Here is a 22,363-nt window from a genome sequence, read left to right as displayed (position 1 = left end):
TTTCTATGTCTTCTTTGCATGTTCCTTTCAATTCACCACAAAACATTTTAAGTCCCCTTTAATTAAATGATCATGCAGAGGAAACCCAATAGCTTCCTAATCCCACAATTTACCTTGCAGGTGCCTCAGGTAATGCACATGGAGAGATGTCCTGGTCTCCTGCTCCATTCCTTGATGAGCCTACAGGAGACACACTTATAGATTGATGTTCCTCAACAGAAAGCTGCTCACTGGAATCCCAATCTCTGCTTTTGGCCTCAGTGCCTGAATCAGTTTTTGAGTCACCTGTCTTCAAGAAATATGTAATCTATGTGTTACTAAAACAGAATTGCTGCCTTGTTAAGGTTTATTAAGGAGAAGCTTTTTTTTACATACATGTACCAATTCTAGAATGCTAGAAAGAAGAACACTTTCCAAATAAACAATCACCATAAAACGAGGCATTTGGGCACTAAAATTGTGTTCCCAGCAAGGCTGAAAAAGCTGGAAAGCTAGGGACAAAAGCGAGGGTCAATATATCCACACAACTACTAATGACTTTCTTGCCACCTAAAGTAAAGGGTTGCTCTTGTTCCTGATGCAAAAAAATATAAGAAAATCTAGCCATCCAAACATCTTTGTATACAGAGCTCTGAGTTTTCATTTATTTATATAATTTTTGGTTATTTCATCCACCTCCTTCAGGTCAGGAGAGTAAATCTTTACTAAAGGAAAGGCTGAGGTACTAGCTTATCAGGTGTGGGAGGAGGTGATTGGGAGACATGGTCTACCGATGTGCAGGTCAACAAAAAGTTGACACGCACCCCTCACCAATCAGCCTACTTCCAACGTGAACTCTATATGACCCAGCGGAGCCATATCTACCAATTTACCCAACAATCTTTGATGTCACTGAAGGGTGACAAGAGAATATACCGTAAATGTGACAGCTAGGTGGAAGCAGCACATAACAATGTCACCACTGAAGTGGGCAGAGTTTGCTTGCAACTGCAAAGGATGTGTGTTTGCAGGCCCAAACCTACCCCAAGGGATTCAGGATGGCCTGCAAATCACGAATATGGTCAGTACCAAATGAAATGCTATATAAGGGAGGAAAATCAAAAGTTAAACACACTCCAGCTGTACAATTTAAAAAAATAAAAATATGTAGTACATGTAATATACTACATATACTAATACTTAGACTGTAAGCTCTAGGGGCAGGGACCTCTTTCCCATTATGTCTCTTACCATATAGCACAAGCTTTCTGTCCTATGATTCTGTATATATTTATGTGATTTGTCTTCCCCATGTATACCATGTATATATATATATATATATATATATATATCTATATATATATATATATATATATATATATATATCTATATATATCTATATATATATCTATATATATCTATATATATATATATATATATCTATCTATATATATATATATCTATCTATATATCTATAAATCTAAATATCTATATATCTATCTATAAAAAATTCTCACTTAGTTAGGACTGAAGCGTGGACACTGCCTTGTAAATAAAAGTGTCTTTCACTTGGGATCAAAATGCAAAAGAGTGTATTTAGAAAAATTCACAACACATCTAAATACATTCTTTTGCATTTTGAACCCCAGTGCCGCGCTCTTTTGTGTGTGTATGTATGTATGTATGTATGTATGTATGTATGTATGTATGTATGTATGTATGTATGTATGTATGTATGTATGTATATATATATATATATATATATATATATATATATATATATATATATCTGGACGAGCAGGAACGCACGACCATGAATGCTGCAAGGGCCGGGTGCCAGACTGTAAACACATACAAAATCCCTCCAATGTCGGCACTCCAGAATCAGTCACGCTTGAGTCAGAAGATCAATATCATAAAGGTTTATTAGGATAGACCTTTTAACGTTTCGATACCACACAGGTATCTTCGTCAGGGTGAGAGTGCCAAACACAGATTGCCATTTTAAGCAACAAAATGGCGCCAAATACTCGTTGCTAAGGGGCCTTAGCAACCCAGTGAGAGGAAAAAGTGAGGTGAGTATAGAGAAAGAGAAGAGAAAAGCTCACTGTCCCACCAGCAGCCACCCTTACCTGAAAGCGCATCAATTTCTACGGAGTCAGAGGAATTAGCAGGCCAGAAAGTGAGAGCGCACCCGTCCTTCAATCCTAGTGCGGTGAGTCAGCGCCGCTGAAGCGCCAGGCAGAACACGTAAGCTTGGCGTCCCGGTTGCTAGGCAACCCCAGCTGTAACCCGGACTGCATCCAGAGCCGCACGGAGCTAGTGACAGTGTCTCTGCGCATAGCGCTGAGAGCTGGATACAGGCTCAAAACTGCTCACATTTGTGGTTACCTGCAGGGGGGAGCTAAAGGCAGCGAGAACACCCTTACACCGTTAGTGCAAAGCACCAACGGTGTGGGGAGGAGCCACCATGGGTTGCGTAGATCAACACGGGGGAACCACAACAAAAATAGCCTGATAAGCCAAAGGCCCACACATAGGAACAGGGGTCTCGCCCGTCAGCTATAACTGGCCAGTAGGTTGGCGCAGAACGGAGGCCATGGGGTACATTAGGCCATAGGTCTGCCGCGGGGTACTCCTGCTACCCACTAGGCATGCTGGGTACTCCTGCTACCCACTCGGTATGCGGGGGGCAGTATGGGGGACAGGAGGAATAGAAGGTATAGAAAAGGAGAAAAGGATAAAAGCAAAGTCTGTGTATGCAGACAGAGGACTGTGAAGGATGTTCAGTCGACAGTATAGTAGTACCTAGTGCAAGCTACAGAGTTTGTACATACAAAATAGATGCAACACATATCCAAGCAGTAACAGTAAACAGGTATATACATAAAGGGAAATCAGACCCCCAACCAAACAAGTCCATGATCCAAACATAGGGCTGTAGCAGAGTAATATGAACAGGGACTATTCAAAAACAGGGAGGGAGGACCTAGTAGTCACTGGTTATAGAAAACAGCCAAGAGGGAGTGTTTCATTAAGTCCACGTGGGGCTACTGTATCCAGTTTAAAAATCCATCTTGCTTCCATCCTTAGTAGTGCTAAGTTCCTGTCTCCACCTCTGTCCAGGGTGGGTTGATGGTCGATGGCCATACATCTCAGGGTCGGTAGCGAGTGACCTTTTGTTAAAAAGTGTTTCGCCACAGGTTGCTGTGCTGTACCTTCCCTCAAGGCTTTGCTGATGGCAGACCTATGATTTGCAATCCGTTCTTTTAAAGTGGTGCTGGTCTTCCCTACATAGTATAGACCACATGGACACGTGATGAAATACACCACAAACGATGATGAGCAACTCTATCCTAATAAACCTTTATGATATTGATCTTCTGACTCAAGCGTGACTGATTCTGGAGTGCCGACATTGGAGGGATTTTATATATATATATATATATATATATATATATACACACACACATATATACAGACACACACAAGTATATATATTATATTTACACGACACACTAATCTTAGTTATACAAATTAAACATCAAATGTTACAAAAACAAGTAGTATGAAGGCAGTGCCACACCTTGTATATTTAAACATACAAAGTGTGGCACTGTAGCTGTAATACAATTGCCACTGCATTTTTTGGATTTATATTCAAATAAATGTCACCATCATTTACCTTTTCATCACGTGCAGGTTTGATTACAGGAGACGAGGCCTTCTTGGCTATAGCTCGCAGCAGGTTTGGTGTGGGACGCTGAAAACGACCCCTCAGAGTTGATGGTTGAAGGGAAGGACTTGATTTGTTGTTTGCATTCACAGATTGCTGTCTGACAGTCAAAGAGTTAGATGTCCATGAGAATTAAAATATATTGCTGATATGCAATATATAAGATAGTGAATAGAGCCTTTAGGTATTATCTGCCTAAAAATGTCCAGTAATGGTGGCTAGGTTAAAATGTAACAAAGGCCCTATCATTTATTCATTTTTTTTATTTTATTTTTTTTTGTTCGTTTAACTGAATATATTTTTTGCTTGTGTGTCTTCTTTTGCCCCTTTATTCTAAAGGCTTCATGTACCGGACACAGAGAATGACACTAAAATTGCGGCTCTTTCTTCACAATGCAGATCAAAATGTTTGTGGATGGCGAAAAAAAATGCATTTATGTCCCCCCCACAAATCAACAGGTCAGGTAACAATTCTGGATAAGGAAAATATTTTCACCCAAAAGGCAGCTTTCTGTCCCAGGAATGTGGACTGGGGCTAAACCTTTGGCACCAGCTCTTCCCTCTGTGACAGGAGAAACACTGTCTTCTCCACTGGCAAGAGAGTGTCAAACTGTACTTGTATGGAAGACAATACCCAAAAAGAAGAAGTCATTTGTAACATCTGTCATGTAAATGCGAGTCTCTCTGCTTGTGACCCAGCAGTTAGCACAAGGTGATCCAGACTGTAATGAATTAATATGTTGGGCATATTACGGGAATATGTTCACCATTATTTACAGTTCATATATAATGCAATAAAAAAAAAAAAAACTAAAGTCAACAGTATTCTGTATTTTGAAGGCTTCTGATAATTTTAATACTTCATCTGTAGACTTACTGGGGCATATCCTCTTGTTTAAGGTCTGGTTTAACATTGTTTTGAACATCCTCGCTACCCAATTGAGATGCTTCAGAGTCCTCAACCAACACACTCCGATTTTCTGGCAGCTCTGGCATCACCATCATTTCAGCCTGAAAGTTCATTTAAAAAAAAAAAAAAAAAAAAAGGCCAATTTAGGAACTTATGCTAATGGGGAAAATGCCACGTGCAAAGTTAGCCTTTAATGAGTGGAGCGCTATGGTGTTACCTCTGTAACGGTGGGTAAATCTGTCTCTGCAATTTCCATGCTGCGGTCACTAGCAGCTGTGCCGTTTCCATCAGAGCTTAACTCTTGGGCTTCCTTCTTGGCTGTGCCTGCTGCTCGCCCAATATTTGGTTTTGGTTTTTGAAATCTACCCCTTGTTAACACTGCTGGTTTCAGTGGCTCTTGCTTTCTGATTTGCTGTGAATTATTGCTAAACCACAGAGAAAAAAAATATGGATTAGAACTTTGTGGCATGCTTTGGCACCAATGGAAAATTCTCTAGATACAGAGGCTTCACAACAAACCAGGAAAGAAATCTTTGAATATTTTACTAAAGACTAACAAGCACCCACACTAGTTTCTTTAACAAGACCTATACAGGCATAGGACCAGTTATCCAGAACACTTGGGACCTGGGGAATTCTGGATAAAAGCATCTTTCCATAATTTGGATTACCATACTTTAAATCTACCAAATAATCAATTAAACATTAAATAAACACAAGAGGCCTGTTTTGACACCAATAAGGATTAATTTTAACAAGTACAAGGTACTTTTTTATTATTACAGACAAAAGAGAAATCATTTTAAAACAGTTTAATTATTTGATTAAAATTAAGTCTGTGGGAGATGGCCTCATCTTAATTCGGAGCTTTCTAGATAATTGGTTTCTGGACAACAGATCCTATACCTGGGTTCTCAGAATGTCAGTGGGTCATATATTGTCTATAATTTTAAATGTCAAACTTCATAGAACTTCTCCACTACAGATACCAAATGTACAGGCTCATAAATACTGTAAAAACTGTAAAACCCTTTCTTAATTACTTTTCTCCAACCTATTGAAACCAAAGGAGGTTACAGGGAACATGAGAAAACCAGGACCCCAGTTCTGCTCCTCAGAAATACTCTTTTGAATTCTATATTATAAATAAAAATGTAAGAGGACAAAATAGAGTTCATTTTTTTCCTTTTTTTTTTTTTTTTTTTTTAAAGCTCCAATTAAAAAAAATATTTTTTGTACCAATAACTTTTGCATTCTTACAATTCAGAGTTTTTCACAGGTTCATCTGGTTCCATATTTCTTTGATTACCATCTGCTTCTGCTTTAATTGTTGGTGTTGGGTTGAGTTTCTCTGGACAGGAACTTGGTGAGGAGCAAGAAACTGCAGATACTACGCCTGCTGTACTGCTTTCTTCTGTTAAGACATCCAGCGCATAGTCTTCAGGCTAAAGGAAAATACAATTCTTAATCCACTACAAATGTAAAAACAGACTTTCAATACAGGAAGATAACAGTGTTTTATATTAACGAAAGACTATTCATGTGTCTTCAGACTTCAGTAAAGTTGTATTCATGTGACAATGATTTTTTACCAAAATGGCCAACTAATACCTTGTCAGGGGCCACTTATTTGTGCAAACAAATATGCATGCTCTTCAATAACAGACTGTTTATCAAGTCTGCTTCCAGTTAATATATCCCATTAGTGTTAGGAATGTCACTGGCCAACATGAAGAAGCAGGACCATACCTCCTTTCTAAACCCTGCAGAATCCAATCCTTTAGCTGGCAGAACAACTAAAGGAATAACTAAGCTAGGCCATTCTGGCCTCAAGATCATTATCCCTCAAGATAAAGTTAATTGGTCTTACTTTTCCAATGGCAGAAGGCTCCTCTATAGTCTTAACAGTATCCTTACTGGCTGCCTTGGAAGACTGGGTATCTGCTTTGACTTCTTTTTGTCCTTTTCTGGCAGATAAACTCAACAGATTTGGCTTTGGCCTGTGTAGTCTTCCTCTCAGAGAGGGTGAGGACATAGCAGAGGAAGGTGTGCACGCCTCTTGAGACGCAGAGCCATGCATTCTATACAACAAACAGAACAAAACGAAAGAATAAAAATCATGGTGACATCACCGTGCACTTAGACATTGATCAGTTCATTCAAGCTGCTTAGACATAATACAATACTGTATGCTCTGATAATACGAGCGCTTCTGAAAAGGAGAAAGTGAAGGAAACCACCTTAATACAGTACTGTTTAATAAAAAAAAAAACAAGGAGCAATTTTCTGCTCTACAGAAAACCATGGGCATTGGCAGAGCAATATTCCAAGTAGAGGGTTTCAATCCTTGGCAAGGGTTGAAGGAGTTCTATTTCTTGCAGAACAGATTTTAAAAGTATCAGTTTGAGTAACATACATAGTAACATACATAGTAAGTTAAGCTGAAAAAAAGACACACGTCCATCAAGTTCAACTGCCAGTTGATCCAGAAGAAGGCAAAAAACCCCATCTGAAGCCTCTCCAATTTGCCTTAGGGGGGAAAAAATTCCGTCCGGCTCCAAATCGGACTAGTCCCTGGATCAACTTGTACTATGAGCTATCTCCCATAACCCTGTATTCCCTCACTTGCTAAAAAGCCATCCAACTCCTTCTTAAAGCTACTGTATCTAATGTATCAGCCTGTACAACTGATTCAGGGAGAGAGTTCCACATCTTCACAGCTCTCACTGTAAAAAACCCCTTCCGAATATTTAGGCGGAACCTCTTTTCTTCTAAACGGAATGGGTGAACTTGTGTCAGCTGCAAAGACCTACTGGTAGTACATGTTTAATGCATAACATATGTCTATTCTAAACAACTTTTCAACTAGCTTTCATTTTTAATTTGAACATTTATTGAACATAATACCTCATGAAGGACTGCAATCTGCCTTGGAATATACCGTCTACATCAAACCTTAAGATGGTTGAAGGTAAACTGCCCATTAACGCAACATCAGAGACTACATGATTTCGTTTTTTTTGAAAACGGAAAGCTTGCTTCTAACCAACGAAATGAAAATTAGAGATAAACCATAACAAATATTTCAAACAACAGGTACATACGCCACAATTTCCGCATATTTGCCTTCTGTTCCTTTGTGTTGTTCCTTAATCAGACTTTGTTCAGAGGGCTTTTGGCTGCTGTTGTCCATAGAGGCTGAATGAAATAAAGCTGAAGGGGAATCCTCTTGTATACAAACTGCCCTTTCAACCTATATTAACAGTGAGAACGACTTAGTAGGAACACTGGTAGAGAACAACCTAAGCAAAGAGCAGGAAAACACAAGAAGTCACAATATAGCTTAGAAGACCTTCAACAATGTATTGAAATAAAACTAGATAAGCTTCCTTTGGTATTCCTGCTGTTATGTGAATAGCAGGTCTAGGGAATGTTCTTCCACCAAAGCAAGAAGCACCAAGAGATGTTTTCCCTTGATTTAAAGTCTCAACTCAACTTTTTCTAGATTTGCCAGATGCAGCTTGTTGTACTCCTGGTTTTAAAGCAGTGAATTAATAAAGAGTTCCCTACAAAACAAAACAAATGAAGAGAATAATTACTTACATTTTTAGTAGCTGACATGTCTTCTTCTAAGCTTTGATGAACGGTTGTTCTCTCAGTGGCAGCATCAATTCTTGCCTCCTGGATATCTTCCTTCTCTTCTTGCTTTTCTATCCTAGCACAGGATTTTGCCAGGTTAGGCTTTGGTTTTTGGAACCTGCTTTTTCCCCAAGGTCTGAGAGAAGACTGAAGATTTGTGTCTTGGGAAGCTGAGGATTCCTGCATCCTTAAAAAACATAAAAAAAAAAAATTACAAATATAATTTACAGAAATTCAAGCACTGGTCCTGTAGTTAAACTTCCTTTATGCAATAAAACTTTATGCATCATCTCCTTACTGATCACATGAATTTTCTTGCTCCTCTGAAGACTTTTCTTCTTGAGAAATAATGGGAAAGTCCATGGATATCTAAGAATCAAAGAACAAAGTAAATATAGTGGAACTTTATTTTTCTTACAGCTATGGATGCACGTAATCCACAATTTTTGGGTTCAGATTCATACAAATACAAACCCAAATTAACATGTCTGAATATGATCCTAAAAACCAAACAATATGAAAAAAATGTGTTGCTTTTATCTTTCCGCAGCTTTAAAGAAATTACTTTATGGGCGGGATGCAGTTTGGTTGTATACAAAGGATTCCAAATGCAAATCCTGCAGAAAGCATTGGCACTTGAAGAAATGCAGACACTGTATATTGGATTCAGCACATCCATATTTACAATATCCATAACAAATTGCTCACATTTGTAGGACTTGACATGCCACCCTCTGGCCCTTGGTCAATCTCTGCTGTTTCTTCAGTAGATGCTTTAATTCCTTCCACCTGGATGTCACTCCTCTCCTCCAACTTTTCACTTCTAGCCGATGCCTTTGTCAAGTTAGGCTTTGCCCTTCGGAACCGAACTACAGGTGCTGGTTTAATAGGGGTCTGTGTGGGCCCAAGCAGGGAGGTAGAAGATACTTGGCTCCTAAGAACAAAGTGTTTTGGGATCAAGTTTGTAAATTGTTCATAGCCTTGGGAAAGTACAATCTACCTGCACTACAATAAAGAAACATAGATTGTATGCTTTGGAGTAAGCATGTATGAGACTATTCACAACATTTAGTTATTGTGCATAATTAATGTAGTGTGATAGTTTTACTTTAAAGTTACTTTGTGAGCCATGTTATTCTGTATATTCTTAAAGTCTTAAAAATAGGTGATAAAGTAAACCCACTACAAGACCCCAAAAATATATATTTTTTTGTTGGACTGCAATTACTGGCATGATAAATTAAATAGTTGTGTTACTGGTTAAAAAAAAAAAAAAAAAAATTCAAAATTTCACAACATTTTAAAGTCTTCATTTTCCAAATTGTTCTTACTTTTTTGCGGATTCATCTTTCTCCACAGAATCTTCATTATGAGGAGTATTTTTGTAAGTGCTCACAGGAATCTAAGAGGCAAAGCTCAAGGTAAGTGAATCAAAGTGGAAGCATCTCTCCTATAATAACACAGGTTAAACACCTTACATTTTTGGGACTCACCTTGCCATCCTCTGGGCTCTGAAATGTTTTAGTGGTGTCTTCAGCGGTGGCTTCAATTTTACCATCTGGCATATCTCCTTCCTTCTCTTGTTTCCCTCTTCTAGAACATGATTTTGGTAAGTTGGGCTTTGGTCTCTGAAACCTGCCTTTTCCCAAAGATGAGGGTATATTGGAGCACTGAATGAATCCATCTTGGGTGGTACAAGGCTCCTGAGTCCTACATCACCACAAATGAGAATGAGAGATACCTAAAAACTTTATATTCTGTGTGAGAAACCCATAATCCCTTTATGAGCCATTTCTATACCTAGCTCCAGAAACTCCCTGGTTATCACATGCCTGGGACTTCTCAGTAGTGCTGATGGTCGTCTAAGAAACAAAAGTACAGTTTAATTCATCATGACCAAGAGTTTAGCACTTCAGTACTGCTCTTAAAGGTGTTGTTCCCATTCCAACACTTCTTTCAATCACTTTCTATTTGTGACTGTTTTTCTAATGCCGAGTTTAATTTTTCCACCTTCCTTCTAAAGCAGCTCGGGGGGGGGGGGGGGGGAATCTAACTGTTCTGAATTTATAAATTTAGTTGACACATGTTCAAAGTCCGAATTTATCTCAATATTTTCTGCTACAAACTCTGAAAACAAAATCCGTTGAGGTTTTTTACGCTTATTTATTATTACATTATCAAAAATTTGTTTTGCGGGAAAAAATAAGATTTTCAAGTTTTTTTCAGATTTTTCACCCGATTTCTTATGGTTTTTGCAAGAAACCCAGCGCACATCAAAAAAATCATTGAGACTTCTCCCATTGACGTATATGCAACCTAGACAGGTTTGAGATGCCGGATTTTCAGATTCTGACTTTTCTATCCTTGGGGTTTAATAAATTCAGAAAAATTCAAGATTTTTTAAAAGTCTGACTTAATTTAAAAAAATCACAATTTTTTCGTAATTTTTGCATTTGGGGAATTAGTATTTAACCCCCTAAATGTAGCAAATTGTAACAGTTCAGAATCTGCTCCTGGATCACTGAGTTCACAGACTTAAACACCAGAGACACAAACATTAAACTTTAATTTTGGAAAAAAAAATTAAAAATATAAGATGGAAAGCAATTGGAAAAAAAGATATTGTGATATTATGGATATATATCAAACAGCTCTGCCTTTGCATTTCTCTACTACAGGAGTGCCCATACTTTACTAATGTGAGGTCTACTTTTAGTGATATTGTCCCATTTTATACAACAATAAAAGCATTGTTAGCATTCTGTTCCATGGAAAATGTAATTTAAATATTATATTGATTTATATTGCTATATTTAAAAACAACTATTTCTCATGTAGCTTTAACAACATAAGTATCTGAATGAAAAGCATGAAATTGGAGAGCGATTTAGACAAGCTTTTTGTTGACAGTGTCTTGAGATCTACGGGTCCCCAACTAAAGGTCTACTGGTACTTTACGTTGCTTTTGGACACCCATAAATATGCATCTCTTTGCCAAACAAAACAGTTTCTGCATCTCCACTCATCAAAAACGTTGCTAGTCTTTTCACCAAATCCACCAGCAAATAAAAATGATAAAAAATAAAACAAATATCTGCCACCATTCTCCTATAGTGATGGGCGAATTTATTCGCCAGGTGCGAATTCGCACGATTCGCCACCGGCAAATAAATTCGCAAAACCGCTGCGAAAATTCACCAGCTCCAAAAATAAAAAAATGGACGGCGGCGTCGTTTTAAATTTTTAGCGAAGCAAAACGCCCCTAATTCGCCCATCACTATTCTCCTATATTGTGCTTATCTATGCTTGTGGTTCACAAGGTATATAGGGCTTGGGCACAGCCTATAAGAAGCATTTCTGATCAAAAATAAAACTACATAAGAGTAGTTAGTGCAAGTAGCTTAGACTCAAAATAAAAAAAAAGTAATAAAATCACTGAGGATGCCAATTTGTTATGGCACCCCACCCCCAGTTGCCTAATTGTACTTTTGTGTAGAACACACACACCGCTGCCATCTTGTTCCAGGATCCCAGGTATTCTTGTGCTGGCCTGGACAGCGGCATGAACATTACAGCACTTATTTGAAGCTTTTTGTACTGTGCCCAGCTTGAATTGCTACAGGACCTGGTACATCGTTCAGACTTGAACGTAATGCGCAAATGGTAATGATGCCTGATGTTCAAGAAACTTAAATATTCATAGATTTACCTGAGGGTCAGTGGCTTCCTGGAGAGATTCCACAGGGCTTGTCTCAGTCTGAGTCTCAGCTACAGATAAGGCACTATGGTCAAACAATGATATATCAGAGGCCAACATCATAACTGAATCTTGCTCATTGGAAACCAAGGTGTCCTCCTGTATGCTGGAAAACCCAAAGGAAGTTTCTATTAAAATAATGAAACACCCGTGCAAAAATAAAGAAACACAGAGCCTGCCAATTGGACAACACACAAATCCCCATATATAGAATACAAAGCAGTAAATGTTTCTAGAAGCAGTAAACCCATTGCAAACAAATACATATTTACTTTCAAACAGGTGACCAGTAAATGCTTCATGCTGATTGGTTGCTTTGGGTTATTACACCTGGGCAAACTCTAAAAAATATAGTGCCTTTATCATGAAATATCTTTTTTTATACTAATACAATTTTAATACAGCGTCTTCAGAAAATGTGTTTAATATTGAGAAAAGCTGCATTTTTAATAAAATCTAAATAGTTTCTTAAAGATTTTCAATTGCTTTTTTCTATTTTAACCAATTCATGTGGTTTTGTTTCTCCTTTAAGGAAAGTCTATGGAGAATGGAAAATGGACACTTTGAAAAAAAAGTGAATCGTTTTAAAGATGTTTTATTCTACTTTCATGATTTTTATGACCTGCGAGAGCAGGTTAACCTACCGAAAATAAATGTGGCATTTTCAAATCAAATTAATAAAATCTAAATCGTTTCTTAAAAATGGTCAATTGCTTTTTTCTATTTTAATCAATTCATGTGGTTTTGTTTCTCCTTTAAGCAAAGTCTATGGAGAATGGAAAATGGACACTTTATAAAAAGTGAATCTTATAAAAGATATTTTATTCTACTTTTATGATTTTTATGACCTGCGAGAGCAGGTTTACTTACTGAAAATAAATGTTACATTTTCAAATTAAATTAAAAAAAAAAAAAAAAAGCAAAAAATTGAGATAAGAAAACAATTGTAGGTCACATTAGCATAATAATGTATTCTCTGCAATTATTACATTAATTTGATTCTTATCAATAGTATATAATCATTGTTACTACCTTAACATCTCATCATCACCACCATCGTCATCATCTTCAAAAGGTTCCAGAGTTCCATCATCGTCATCATCATCCACAGAAAGGCTTTCCACTGGAGCTGCACCCACATTGCCTTCTGTAGATTCTTGCACAGACTGATCACAACACTCCACTGAATCATTCAAAATAACACTGGACTCTATGCAACAAAACAAAGAAAGAGAGCTCAGTAGATTCTAAATAAAGTAATGTGATCTGTGCAGTGTGAAGTCTGCTGCCCTCTATCTGCTATTGATGTACCACTTTCATATAACGAGTATCAGGGGATAATGAGACCTGCAGTTCAGCAGCTGGGGGGGGGGGCGCAGCTAGTAGTCTCTGGTTGCTGCCTCAGCTGGGAGAAGGGAATAATAGCACAAGATTTCTACTAATGTTCACATAATTTATTCTAATGTTTTACTGTTGGTTTTTATCACTATACAAAACTTACTTTTAGTAAATTAGTGTTTTATTAGAATTAATTAGGATTGTTTTCCAGATGCAAAAGACAAAAATGGACACACCAGCCCTAAAAAGAAGTTCATGGCATCCTTACCTTTAGTCCCAGAATCCATATCCCCAGCTATATGTAACAGTTCACTGTCTGAATGACACTCAGTATCTGAATCCTCTGTGATTGGTTTCTTTTTCCGCCTCCGTTTTTTCTTTTTCTCTTGGATGCTTTCCCCTTGAACACTCTCTCCACCCTCTGCTGTTTCCATTTCCATGGAATCAACAGTTTCAGGATCAGCAGAAAAATCCACAGCCTCACCTTTTTCTATGAAAGGAATAAGTATATATAGAATAGAATAAAGGGCTCATAATGCCATATTGTAGCAGAGGAAGACTAGCTGGGTCTTATTAGCCTTAGGTGGCTAATCAGTAGCCCTTAAAGGAGAAATAACCCACGACTACCATAAACCCCCTAAGCTTCCAAGCATTGCCTCCCTCCCCCTTCCCATGATGTGCTTTAGTATTAAAAAATAAAAAAGCCCTTTTAAAAGTCTGACCCATAAATGCAGAGAATTGCAGTGGAGCTCCAGGCTGCCATTTTCTGCATGCCGGAGCATGCACAGTTGGGCCAAGTCAGAAATCAGTTCAACTGCACATATCGGCCAGGAAACCCGAAGATTACACAAAGATCGGCAAGATGGCGACCAGGAGTTCCGTTGCGCTTCTGTGCATTTAAAGGGTGAGAATTTTTTTAAAGGGTTTTTTTTTTTTTTTTTTACACTAAAGCATATCGTGGGGAGGGGGGGGAAGAGGGAAGGGGGGCAATGCCTGGAAGCTTATCGGGGCTTATGGTGGTAGGGGGTTTAGTTAAAACCATGGCTGGTCATTCTCTCAGGATCTCTGACATGGACACAGAGGGGCTAATTTATCAACACTGGGCAAATTTGCCCATGGGCAATAACCCATGGAAACCAATCAAATTGCTGCATTTATTGTTCTACTTGCAGCAGGCTTCAAAAAGCTAATCACTGATTGGTTGCTATAGGTAACCGCCCATGGGCAAATTTGCCCAGTGTTGATAAATGAGCCCCAGAGAGAGGTCTGGCAACTTGACATTTTGAAGTCTATGCAATCTGCTGCTGGCTGAAATAAAAGCCATTTTGTTTTAAAATATTTTTGCAGTCGTGCCATTAACACTGTGGAAACCTGCCATACATACACTGAAAGCTTATGATATTCAAATGTTTGCATTTATTCCTCCAGCATTACAAATAAATAATCATTTATTGGCAACAAATTTCTATTTTTTCATGAGACTTTTTCATTCTAAAGTTCAGCAGAGACTCATGAATGGCATTAATCCGCTTCCATTTTAACAAGCAAAACAATTGAATGCTGGGCAACAAAAAGAACATACTGTACTGGGCAACAATACGATGTATTTAAATACATACAAAAACATGACATGTAGTGGTGTCTCTGGCCTTTTAATGAACTGAGTCTCAAGCAGATTGTAAGTTAGATTGTGTGGACGACATCAGCAGGCAGGCTCCGGGGAAACCAAACTTGATTTAAAAAGTCCAATCTTTATTAGGTATGGTAAAATACACTGTAGGATTTACAAACACATAACTAAAGCTGCATGTGAATAGCCCCTGGTGTAGCTCTGGCTTTTCATCTGTAAAAAGCTACACTATCTAGTGGAAACATATTGTGTGTGCCCAATTACCTATGCAAGTACTTAGATGTCCGCAAAACAATTATAAATAAGGAATATGTTTTCTTTCAAAGGATAAGAGGATACAATATGCAAGTGTCTCACTTTTTTTCCTAGATTTTCCTTCCTTTGCAGGGACTTTTTTATTTAGATCCTCAGAAAGATCTTCCGGTTCACCAGACTGTGCATCATCCTTTTTCTTTCGTGCTCTCTTTTTCTTCCCCGAGAGGGAGGTTGGGACATTTTCTGCCTGGGACTCCTCATTTTCCTTCTCTGCAGCCTCTACCTCCTCTTCCCCCAGATTACTGTCTTGTTCTTCACTGGCTTCATCTGCTATTGAAATCAGACAAAATGGTTTGCCACTTGCTCTGTATGCTCAGTAAACAGCGAAGAGGAGGAACATGGCAAAATGTATAGAAAGGTATAATTCCCACAGTTTCCAATAACTGAATGCTGATATAAACATGGCATAAAATATTGCATTGGCAGTTGCACCTCTTCTGTTAAAGGTACGGATGAACCGAATCCACTATTATGGATTTGGCAAAACCCCCGAATCCTCTGTGAAAGATTCAGTCAAATACCGAACCGAATCCTAATTTGCATATGCAATTTAGGGATGGGAAGGGGAAACATTTTTTTTTTAATTCCTTGGTTTCTGACAAAAAGTCACGCGCTTTCCCTCCATATTTTCATGTGCCAATTAGGATTCCGTTCGGTTGGGCAGAAGAATTCGCCCGAATCCGAATCCTGCTGAAAAAGGCAGAATCCCGAACCAAATCCTGGATTCTGTGCATTCTAAGTTAAAGGGGTTGTTCACCTTTGAGATAACTTTTAGTATGATGTAGAACATGATATTCTGAGACAATTTGAAATTGATTTTAGTTTTTTATAGGGATGCACCAAATCCACTATTTTGGATTTGGACGAACCTCCGAATACTTCATAAAAGATTCGGCCAAATACCAAACCTGCATATGCAAATTGGTGGGAAGGGGAACATTTTTTACTTCCTTGTTATGTGACAAAAATCATGCAATTTCCCTCACTGCCCCTAATTTGCATATGCTTTTGCATTGGATCAGCCCGATATCGCCCACCTCAAGAGCATGTGTTTTTAAATATAGTCAGTGACCCCCATTTGAAAGTTAGAAATAATCATAAGAAAGCAAATAATTAAAAAAAATATTAAAAAAAAAATAATGAAGACCAATTGAGAAGTTGCTTAGAATTGGCCATTTTACAACATACTGAAAGTTAACGTAAAGGTGAACCACTCCTTTAATGACATACCAGGGACATGGGTAATAAATAATCACATGTTGGCACGTGACAGCCGACACTTGCTCAGAGCCTCTCTAACTGGCACAGAGAGCAGACCAAAAAGTGCATGTGACCAGCATGGTTGTTCAGTTCTCTTTCTGGCACTACTGGGTCTCTTAAACAAGCATGACTAAAGCAAGATTAACTGACACTCAACTTCAAAGAGGTACTGTCAAACAACAGGGATGCGAGCATAAGGTAGGAGGACAGCACATAAAATAAATGATACAGTGTTTGCTAATGATATACTCAGGGTCGGACTGAGGCCCACCGGGACTGCTGTCCAAGGCGCCCCTTCGGCCCCCTCACCCCCCTGCTGTGACGCGCCGAATGTGCCCTCTCTGAACGCATGTGCAAACGGTGCCCCCTCGGTATGCACAGATGTCGCTGTGATGCGCCGAAAGAATTTTTTATTTTTTATTTGTAAAGCCGTACATCCAACCCTGGATATACTAATCCACAGCGCCTCATCATTATGTTTCATTTAATGGTTAGCAGTTTAAAATCAAAGAGTTGGTCAGTTGCTTTGGGTGATCAGACCAGATCTGAGCATACTTTGCAGCCTTTATATTACCTTTAAAGTTTGTTTCACTGCAAACAATGAATATCTGCTGATATAACTTAAACATTGTTGTGCCCTTGAGGTCTTTTTTAAAAAGCTACTGACATCTATTTTTTTTTTTACATCTATCATAACCATGTCATTGCATGTTATTTATAATCTTGCCATAAAAGCATTTGCCTGGTGCTTTTCCATTACCCAACTGATCCCCTCCGTGTACCTCTATGACGGGGCAGCAGTAGTCCATAAGTATTAGGAACGGATAGGTTGAGAAGGGACAGTCAGGTTTAGGAACATCAAGTAAAAATTACTTAAAAAACGAAGCCCTATTAGCAATAGATTATCAAGACGGCCAATAACTTTTAATGTACATTAATATTTTGAAGAGTCAGTATCACTTTAAGTATATTTGATCTAAATGGCAAAGTGAAATAAAAAGAAAATTACAGGCAATACCTTTTCGTTTTTTACGTGGTTTTCGAGTCTTATTTCCCTGTTCGCCTTTAGCCTTACGTGGTTTCGGTGTTTTGGGTTTTTTTGCCTCCTGCATTAATGCTTCTTCAAGAAGCTTTGCAAAACACTCTAGGTCAAATTCCTTCTTTTCCCCTGTAAATCATGTAAAAAAACAAAAAAAAAACAAAAAAAAAAAAAACTGTTTCAATGAATTGCATAACTCCCCCCAATCTCCCACTACTTCTTTCCGATCTTCATTGGAGTGTGAGTAACTTACGGAATGCCTTATCTATTCTCCATCCATTCATTCTTTCTTCCCGTTTGAATTTGTTCTTAAAGTGGACAGAAAAAAAGTTGGATTTAATTCCTTTTTATCATCTACAATCACACACAGGTAATCATTACATAATTTTCGCCTTGAGCCCAAAGCCAAGAATCTCATTCAAGGGTGACAGTACTGAATTTATCCCCTAACTGTCCCTACAAATATCTACCAATATCAATAATGTGAATTCAGAATGGGGTTGTATTTATTAGGTAAGTCTGCAGTAACGAATAACAGGTTCATAATAGTCCCCAGGTTCATTTAAATCATTCACATTGTGTATTGCTAATCTTAGATGGTGAAATTCTAAAGAATAAGTAAATATTTAAAATAAGTGAATGTAAATTAATGAGTGCTATTTGAGACACTAAAGCAATTTACATTCATTATATTTTTTTTTAATTCCAAGATATAATGGGATGCATGTACTCTTTATATGAATGAACAGTCACAACTGCGCCACATGGTGGTTACTTTTCAACCATTATGACCACCAAGTAGTCAAGGAAGTTGAAAGAAAGAACGTTGGTCTAAAGATCTTTTCGTTAGGAAAGATGTTAGAAAAGTTATGAGGTTTCTAAAGTTTTTTTCCTAAGCAGAACATGAGACTAGCCTGCTTTCTTTCTCCAGACAACCTGGTGGTCAGAAAGATTGGAAGTTGACCTGCCGGTGGTGCTGTTGCAGGAAAACGGATTCGTATAAATAGTACATGTATCCCTTAATATGATTGAATTTAAAAAAAAAAATATGTAAATAAATTGCAAAAATGTTTAGAATAGCACGGTCATCAAATTTATATTCACCTATTTTAAGGGTTATTTTGTCCTTTTCATTCAATTGCATATATTGAACAAGTGTACGAGAGCAGAATACCTTGATCTCGAAACGCTCCCTGTGCGGAAAAAGCTGTGTTATCATTGAGAAGTCTGTTCCAACCATGCTGATAGCCAAAAAGAACATGTCTGTTTCTAAAACAAAGTAAAAATGGGAAACAACAAATATTAAGAGTATTATCTTACAAAATTCTTTGTATTTCCATAAATATACAGTTTGCATACAAGGGAAGGACAAGGCTGGCTGTACGATTACCTTAACACCAGTCATTATACTTTGAAGTTGGTATTGTAGGTAAGGAACTATAGTGTCATTACCTTTATCCGACCATGGTTTAGAGTGTTTGGTCTTCCGAAAACTTGAATATGTTGTCATGGAGCCTCTCTCAAAGATTGGATCATCATTCTCAACAATTGGACCTTTAGTTCTAGACACTTCCACTGTTAAACTGTAACATAAATACAGACCTATAAGCTACCCAGAAGTGATCAGCCATCAAAGACTGCAAGGCATCTAATAGTCTGAGAAGTTACAAAGGAACCAAGGGTAACTTATAAGCAACTAAAGGCTTGTCTCGCATTGGCGAATGTTGATGTTCATGAGTCCAAAATCAGGAAAACACAGAACAGAAATGGTGTGTATGGCACGGTAGCAAGTAAACTGTCACTGCTCTCCCCCAAAAACATTGCTGACCATCGACAGTTTGCTAAATATCAAGTTGATCCATCAGAAGGATAATGGAAGAATGTTTTGTGAAAAAACTAAGATTTTGTGTACTCACCGTTAAATCTCATTCTTTTCAGTCACTTGGGGGACACAGGAAACAGTGGTGTATAGCTGGTACCACTAGGAGGCAGGGCACAACAATGTAAAAACGAAACTAGCTCCTCCCCTGCCAGCTATATCCCCCAGCAGGCGGAGCCCAGTTCAGTTTGTACCAAAGTCATCAGAAAAAAACAATAACATGAATTTTGTAATTAGAACTTGTTAAACTTTACACAAATTTTGAACAAAGATATTGAACAGACCAGGTCTGACAGGTAGCGAGAACCCCTATACAGGGGAGGGACGTCCTGTGTCCCCCAAGTGACTGAAGAGAAAGAGATTTAACGGTGAGTGCACAAAATCTCCTTTTCGCCATTGTTGGTTTGGGGGAAACAGGAAACAGTGAGACATACCAAAGCTGTCCCATAAAAAATAGGATGGGAAGGATAGGCTTACGTGGAAGAAGCTACCGCAGCCTGAAGAACCTTCCTCCCAAAACGTGTGTCAGAAGCCGCAAAGGTGTCAAAATGGTAAAATTTTGTGAACGAGTGGATAGATGTCCACGTTGCTGCTTTGCACAGCTGATCAGCTGATGCATGGTTCCGAAAAGCCCAGGAAGTGCTCATCCCTCTGGTAGAGTGTGCCTTTAGTCCCAGAGGGGGCAGCTGACCTTGTGCTGTGTAGGCTTTTTGATAGCTTGAGTGCCCCGATGTGGCCCTGAAGGTAAGACAAACAAGGCATCTGTTTTGTGTATCTCTTTTACTCTATAGAGATAGAACTTGAGAGCTCGGACTGGATCCAGGGAATGAAGGGCCACCTCTTAGGGGTTGGACTGGCAATCTCTTGATTGAAAACCACCTTCGGAAGGAAGGAGGGAACTGTGCGAAGTAGTGCCCGATTGTGGTGGAATACCAGGAAGGGAATTTTGTATGATCGAGTTCCGACACTCTCCTTGCTGACGCAATTGCCAAGAGGAAGGTGGTCTTCCAAGAAAGCCATTGGAGTGACACTGAGGATAATGGTTCGGAAGGTGGCCCCTGGAGAGCCTTTAGCACTAGAGAAAGATCCCAGTTCGGAGTGGGTGCTAGATGTGCTACTCCTTGTAGGAAGGTCTTGACATCTGGTAGATGGACCAAACGTCTCTAAAATAACACGACAGTGCAGAAACCTGAGACTTAAGTGATACCATAGATACCTATAGAGAGTCCATTCTGTAGAAATTCTAGTAGACTAGGAATGGAAAAACATGTTGAGTCCCTGTTGTTTTGGGAACATCAAAGGTGGTAAGTTTTCCAAACCCCGTGGTAAGTCTTGGCCAACACAGGGTTCCTGGCTGCTTGCTATGTTTTTTTGCTACTGCGTCCGAGGACCCCTTGTCCTTTAGAATCTGGGTCTCAAAGAGCCACGCCGTCAAGTTGAGGCTTGCAGGCTTTGGATGAAGCATGGAACCCTGCGAAATGAGGTCTGGTATCAGCGGCAGGGGTCAATGTTCGACAGACAGATTTAGTAGGTCTGAGAACCACGTTCTTCGTGGCCATTTGGGAGCAATGAGGATGAGAGTCGTCTGTTCACTCTGTAACTTCCTGATCATTCTCGGTATGAGCGGAAGAGGAGGAAAAGCGTGTGCTAGGGGGATCTTCTTATCTGGCGAAGAAAGTGGGAACTTTTCGATTCTGTCGGGTGGCCATTAGACCCACCTCCGGTACTCCCCATCTATCTACGATCTCGTTGAAGATTTCTTCATTTAGTGACCATTCTCCCGGATATAGAGACTGCCTGCTGAGGAAGTCTGCTTCCCAATTTGGAACTCCTGGAATGTATATGGCTGACAGCAACGTCTGATTGGTTTCTGCCCAATGAAAGATTAGCTTAACCTCGTTCAATGTCGCTCTACTCCTTGTTCCGCCCTGGTGATTTATGTAGGTGACTGCCGTGGAATTGTCCGACTGGACCTTGTTGGCTTGGCCCGTCAATTCTTGTTGCCACTGAGCTAACCCTAGACGGATTGCCCGGATCTCGAGTACGTTGATTGACAATTTGCTCTCTTCTCTTGGCCATAGACCCTGGGCTGCTCTGCCCTCCAGAACCGCTCCCCATCCGAATAGACTAGCGTCCATTGCCAGAAAGCGCCACAGAGGGGTTCCAATCGGTCTGCCCCCGTTGAGGTTGCTGATCTTCAACCACCATAGTAAGAATGTTCGGGTCTTTCTGGAGATGGGTATCATCTGAAAAAGCGATTTCTTTTTCCACAATGACAGTATGTTCCACTGTAGTTCCCTGAGATGGAACCGCTTCCATTGTTGATACCATAACACCTAGGACCTTCATGCAAAACCTGGTCGTGTGTGCTGGCCTTGTCAACAGGCTCCTGACTAGTGCTTGCAGGTGGAGAATCTTCTCGTGAGGGAGAGATACTCTGTGTCAGAGTATTGAATTTAATCCCGAGAAAGACCATTGTCTGACTGGGAATTAGGGAGGATTTCTTCCTGTTGCTACACAAACCGAGATCCTGCAGTCTCTGTGTGTTTTTCCGACTGATGGAGCCTTGACAAGGATATCGTCGAGGTAAGGGGTGATTGAGATGCCCCTCTGGCGGATAATCTCTATGGCTGCCGCCATGATCTTTGTAAAGACCCGGGGGCTGAAGTCAGACCGAATGGAAGTGCCATAAATTGGTAATGTAGATTTTGGTAGGCAAAGCGCAAGAATCTCTGTTGCGGACGGAAAATGGGAACATGTAGGTATGCGTCCTTTATGTCCAGAGATACCGTATATACTCGAGTATAAGCTGAGTTTTTCAGCACTCAAAATGTGCTGAAAAAGTCTACCTCGGCTTATACTCGAGTCAGCATGTCAGTTG

At 39.3% G+C, this 22,363-nt stretch overlaps 1 protein-coding gene across 4 annotated transcripts in view; it reads right to left on the bottom strand.

Moving 5' to 3' along the window:
* The window catches only part of bdp1.S (B double prime 1, subunit of RNA polymerase III transcription initiation factor IIIB S homeolog), a 52,528-nt gene that overhangs the window by 14,837 nt on the left and 15,328 nt on the right, over window positions 1-22,363 (bottom strand). For 3 of the 4 annotated variants that reach the window (XM_018244406.2, XM_018244408.2, XM_018244409.2), the window contains exons 6-26: window positions 19,056-19,186; window positions 18,778-18,872; window positions 17,857-17,911; window positions 17,583-17,732; window positions 15,347-15,574; window positions 13,628-13,849; window positions 13,054-13,231; window positions 11,974-12,127; window positions 10,065-10,126; window positions 9,758-9,974; window positions 9,596-9,666; window positions 8,973-9,198; window positions 8,563-8,633; window positions 8,229-8,451; window positions 7,730-7,878; window positions 6,496-6,706; window positions 5,886-6,070; window positions 4,843-5,050; window positions 4,593-4,726; window positions 3,665-3,815; window positions 114-289 (exon numbers count right to left, since the gene is read on the bottom strand). In XM_018244406.2, coding sequence (XP_018099895.1) covers window positions 114-289; window positions 3,665-3,815; window positions 4,593-4,726; window positions 4,843-5,050; window positions 5,886-6,070; window positions 6,496-6,706; window positions 7,730-7,878; window positions 8,229-8,451; window positions 8,563-8,633; window positions 8,973-9,198; window positions 9,596-9,666; window positions 9,758-9,974; window positions 10,065-10,126; window positions 11,974-12,127; window positions 13,054-13,231; window positions 13,628-13,849; window positions 15,347-15,574; window positions 17,583-17,732; window positions 17,857-17,911; window positions 18,778-18,872; window positions 19,056-19,186 — 3,297 coding nt within the window. The remainder of the gene's footprint in view (window positions 1-113; window positions 290-3,664; window positions 3,816-4,592; window positions 4,727-4,842; window positions 5,051-5,885; window positions 6,071-6,495; window positions 6,707-7,729; window positions 7,879-8,228; window positions 8,452-8,562; window positions 8,634-8,972; window positions 9,199-9,595; window positions 9,667-9,757; window positions 9,975-10,064; window positions 10,127-11,973; window positions 12,128-13,053; window positions 13,232-13,627; window positions 13,850-15,346; window positions 15,575-17,582; window positions 17,733-17,856; window positions 17,912-18,777; window positions 18,873-19,055; window positions 19,187-22,363) is intronic. The other variant, XM_018244407.2, reaches the window with a different exon arrangement.

This window comes from Xenopus laevis, chromosome 1S (genome assembly GCF_017654675.1).
Source record: "Xenopus laevis strain J_2021 chromosome 1S, Xenopus_laevis_v10.1, whole genome shotgun sequence".
Taxonomy (NCBI): domain Eukaryota; kingdom Metazoa; phylum Chordata; class Amphibia; order Anura; family Pipidae; genus Xenopus; species Xenopus laevis.
This window is presented reverse-complemented; position numbering and strand designations above follow the sequence as displayed.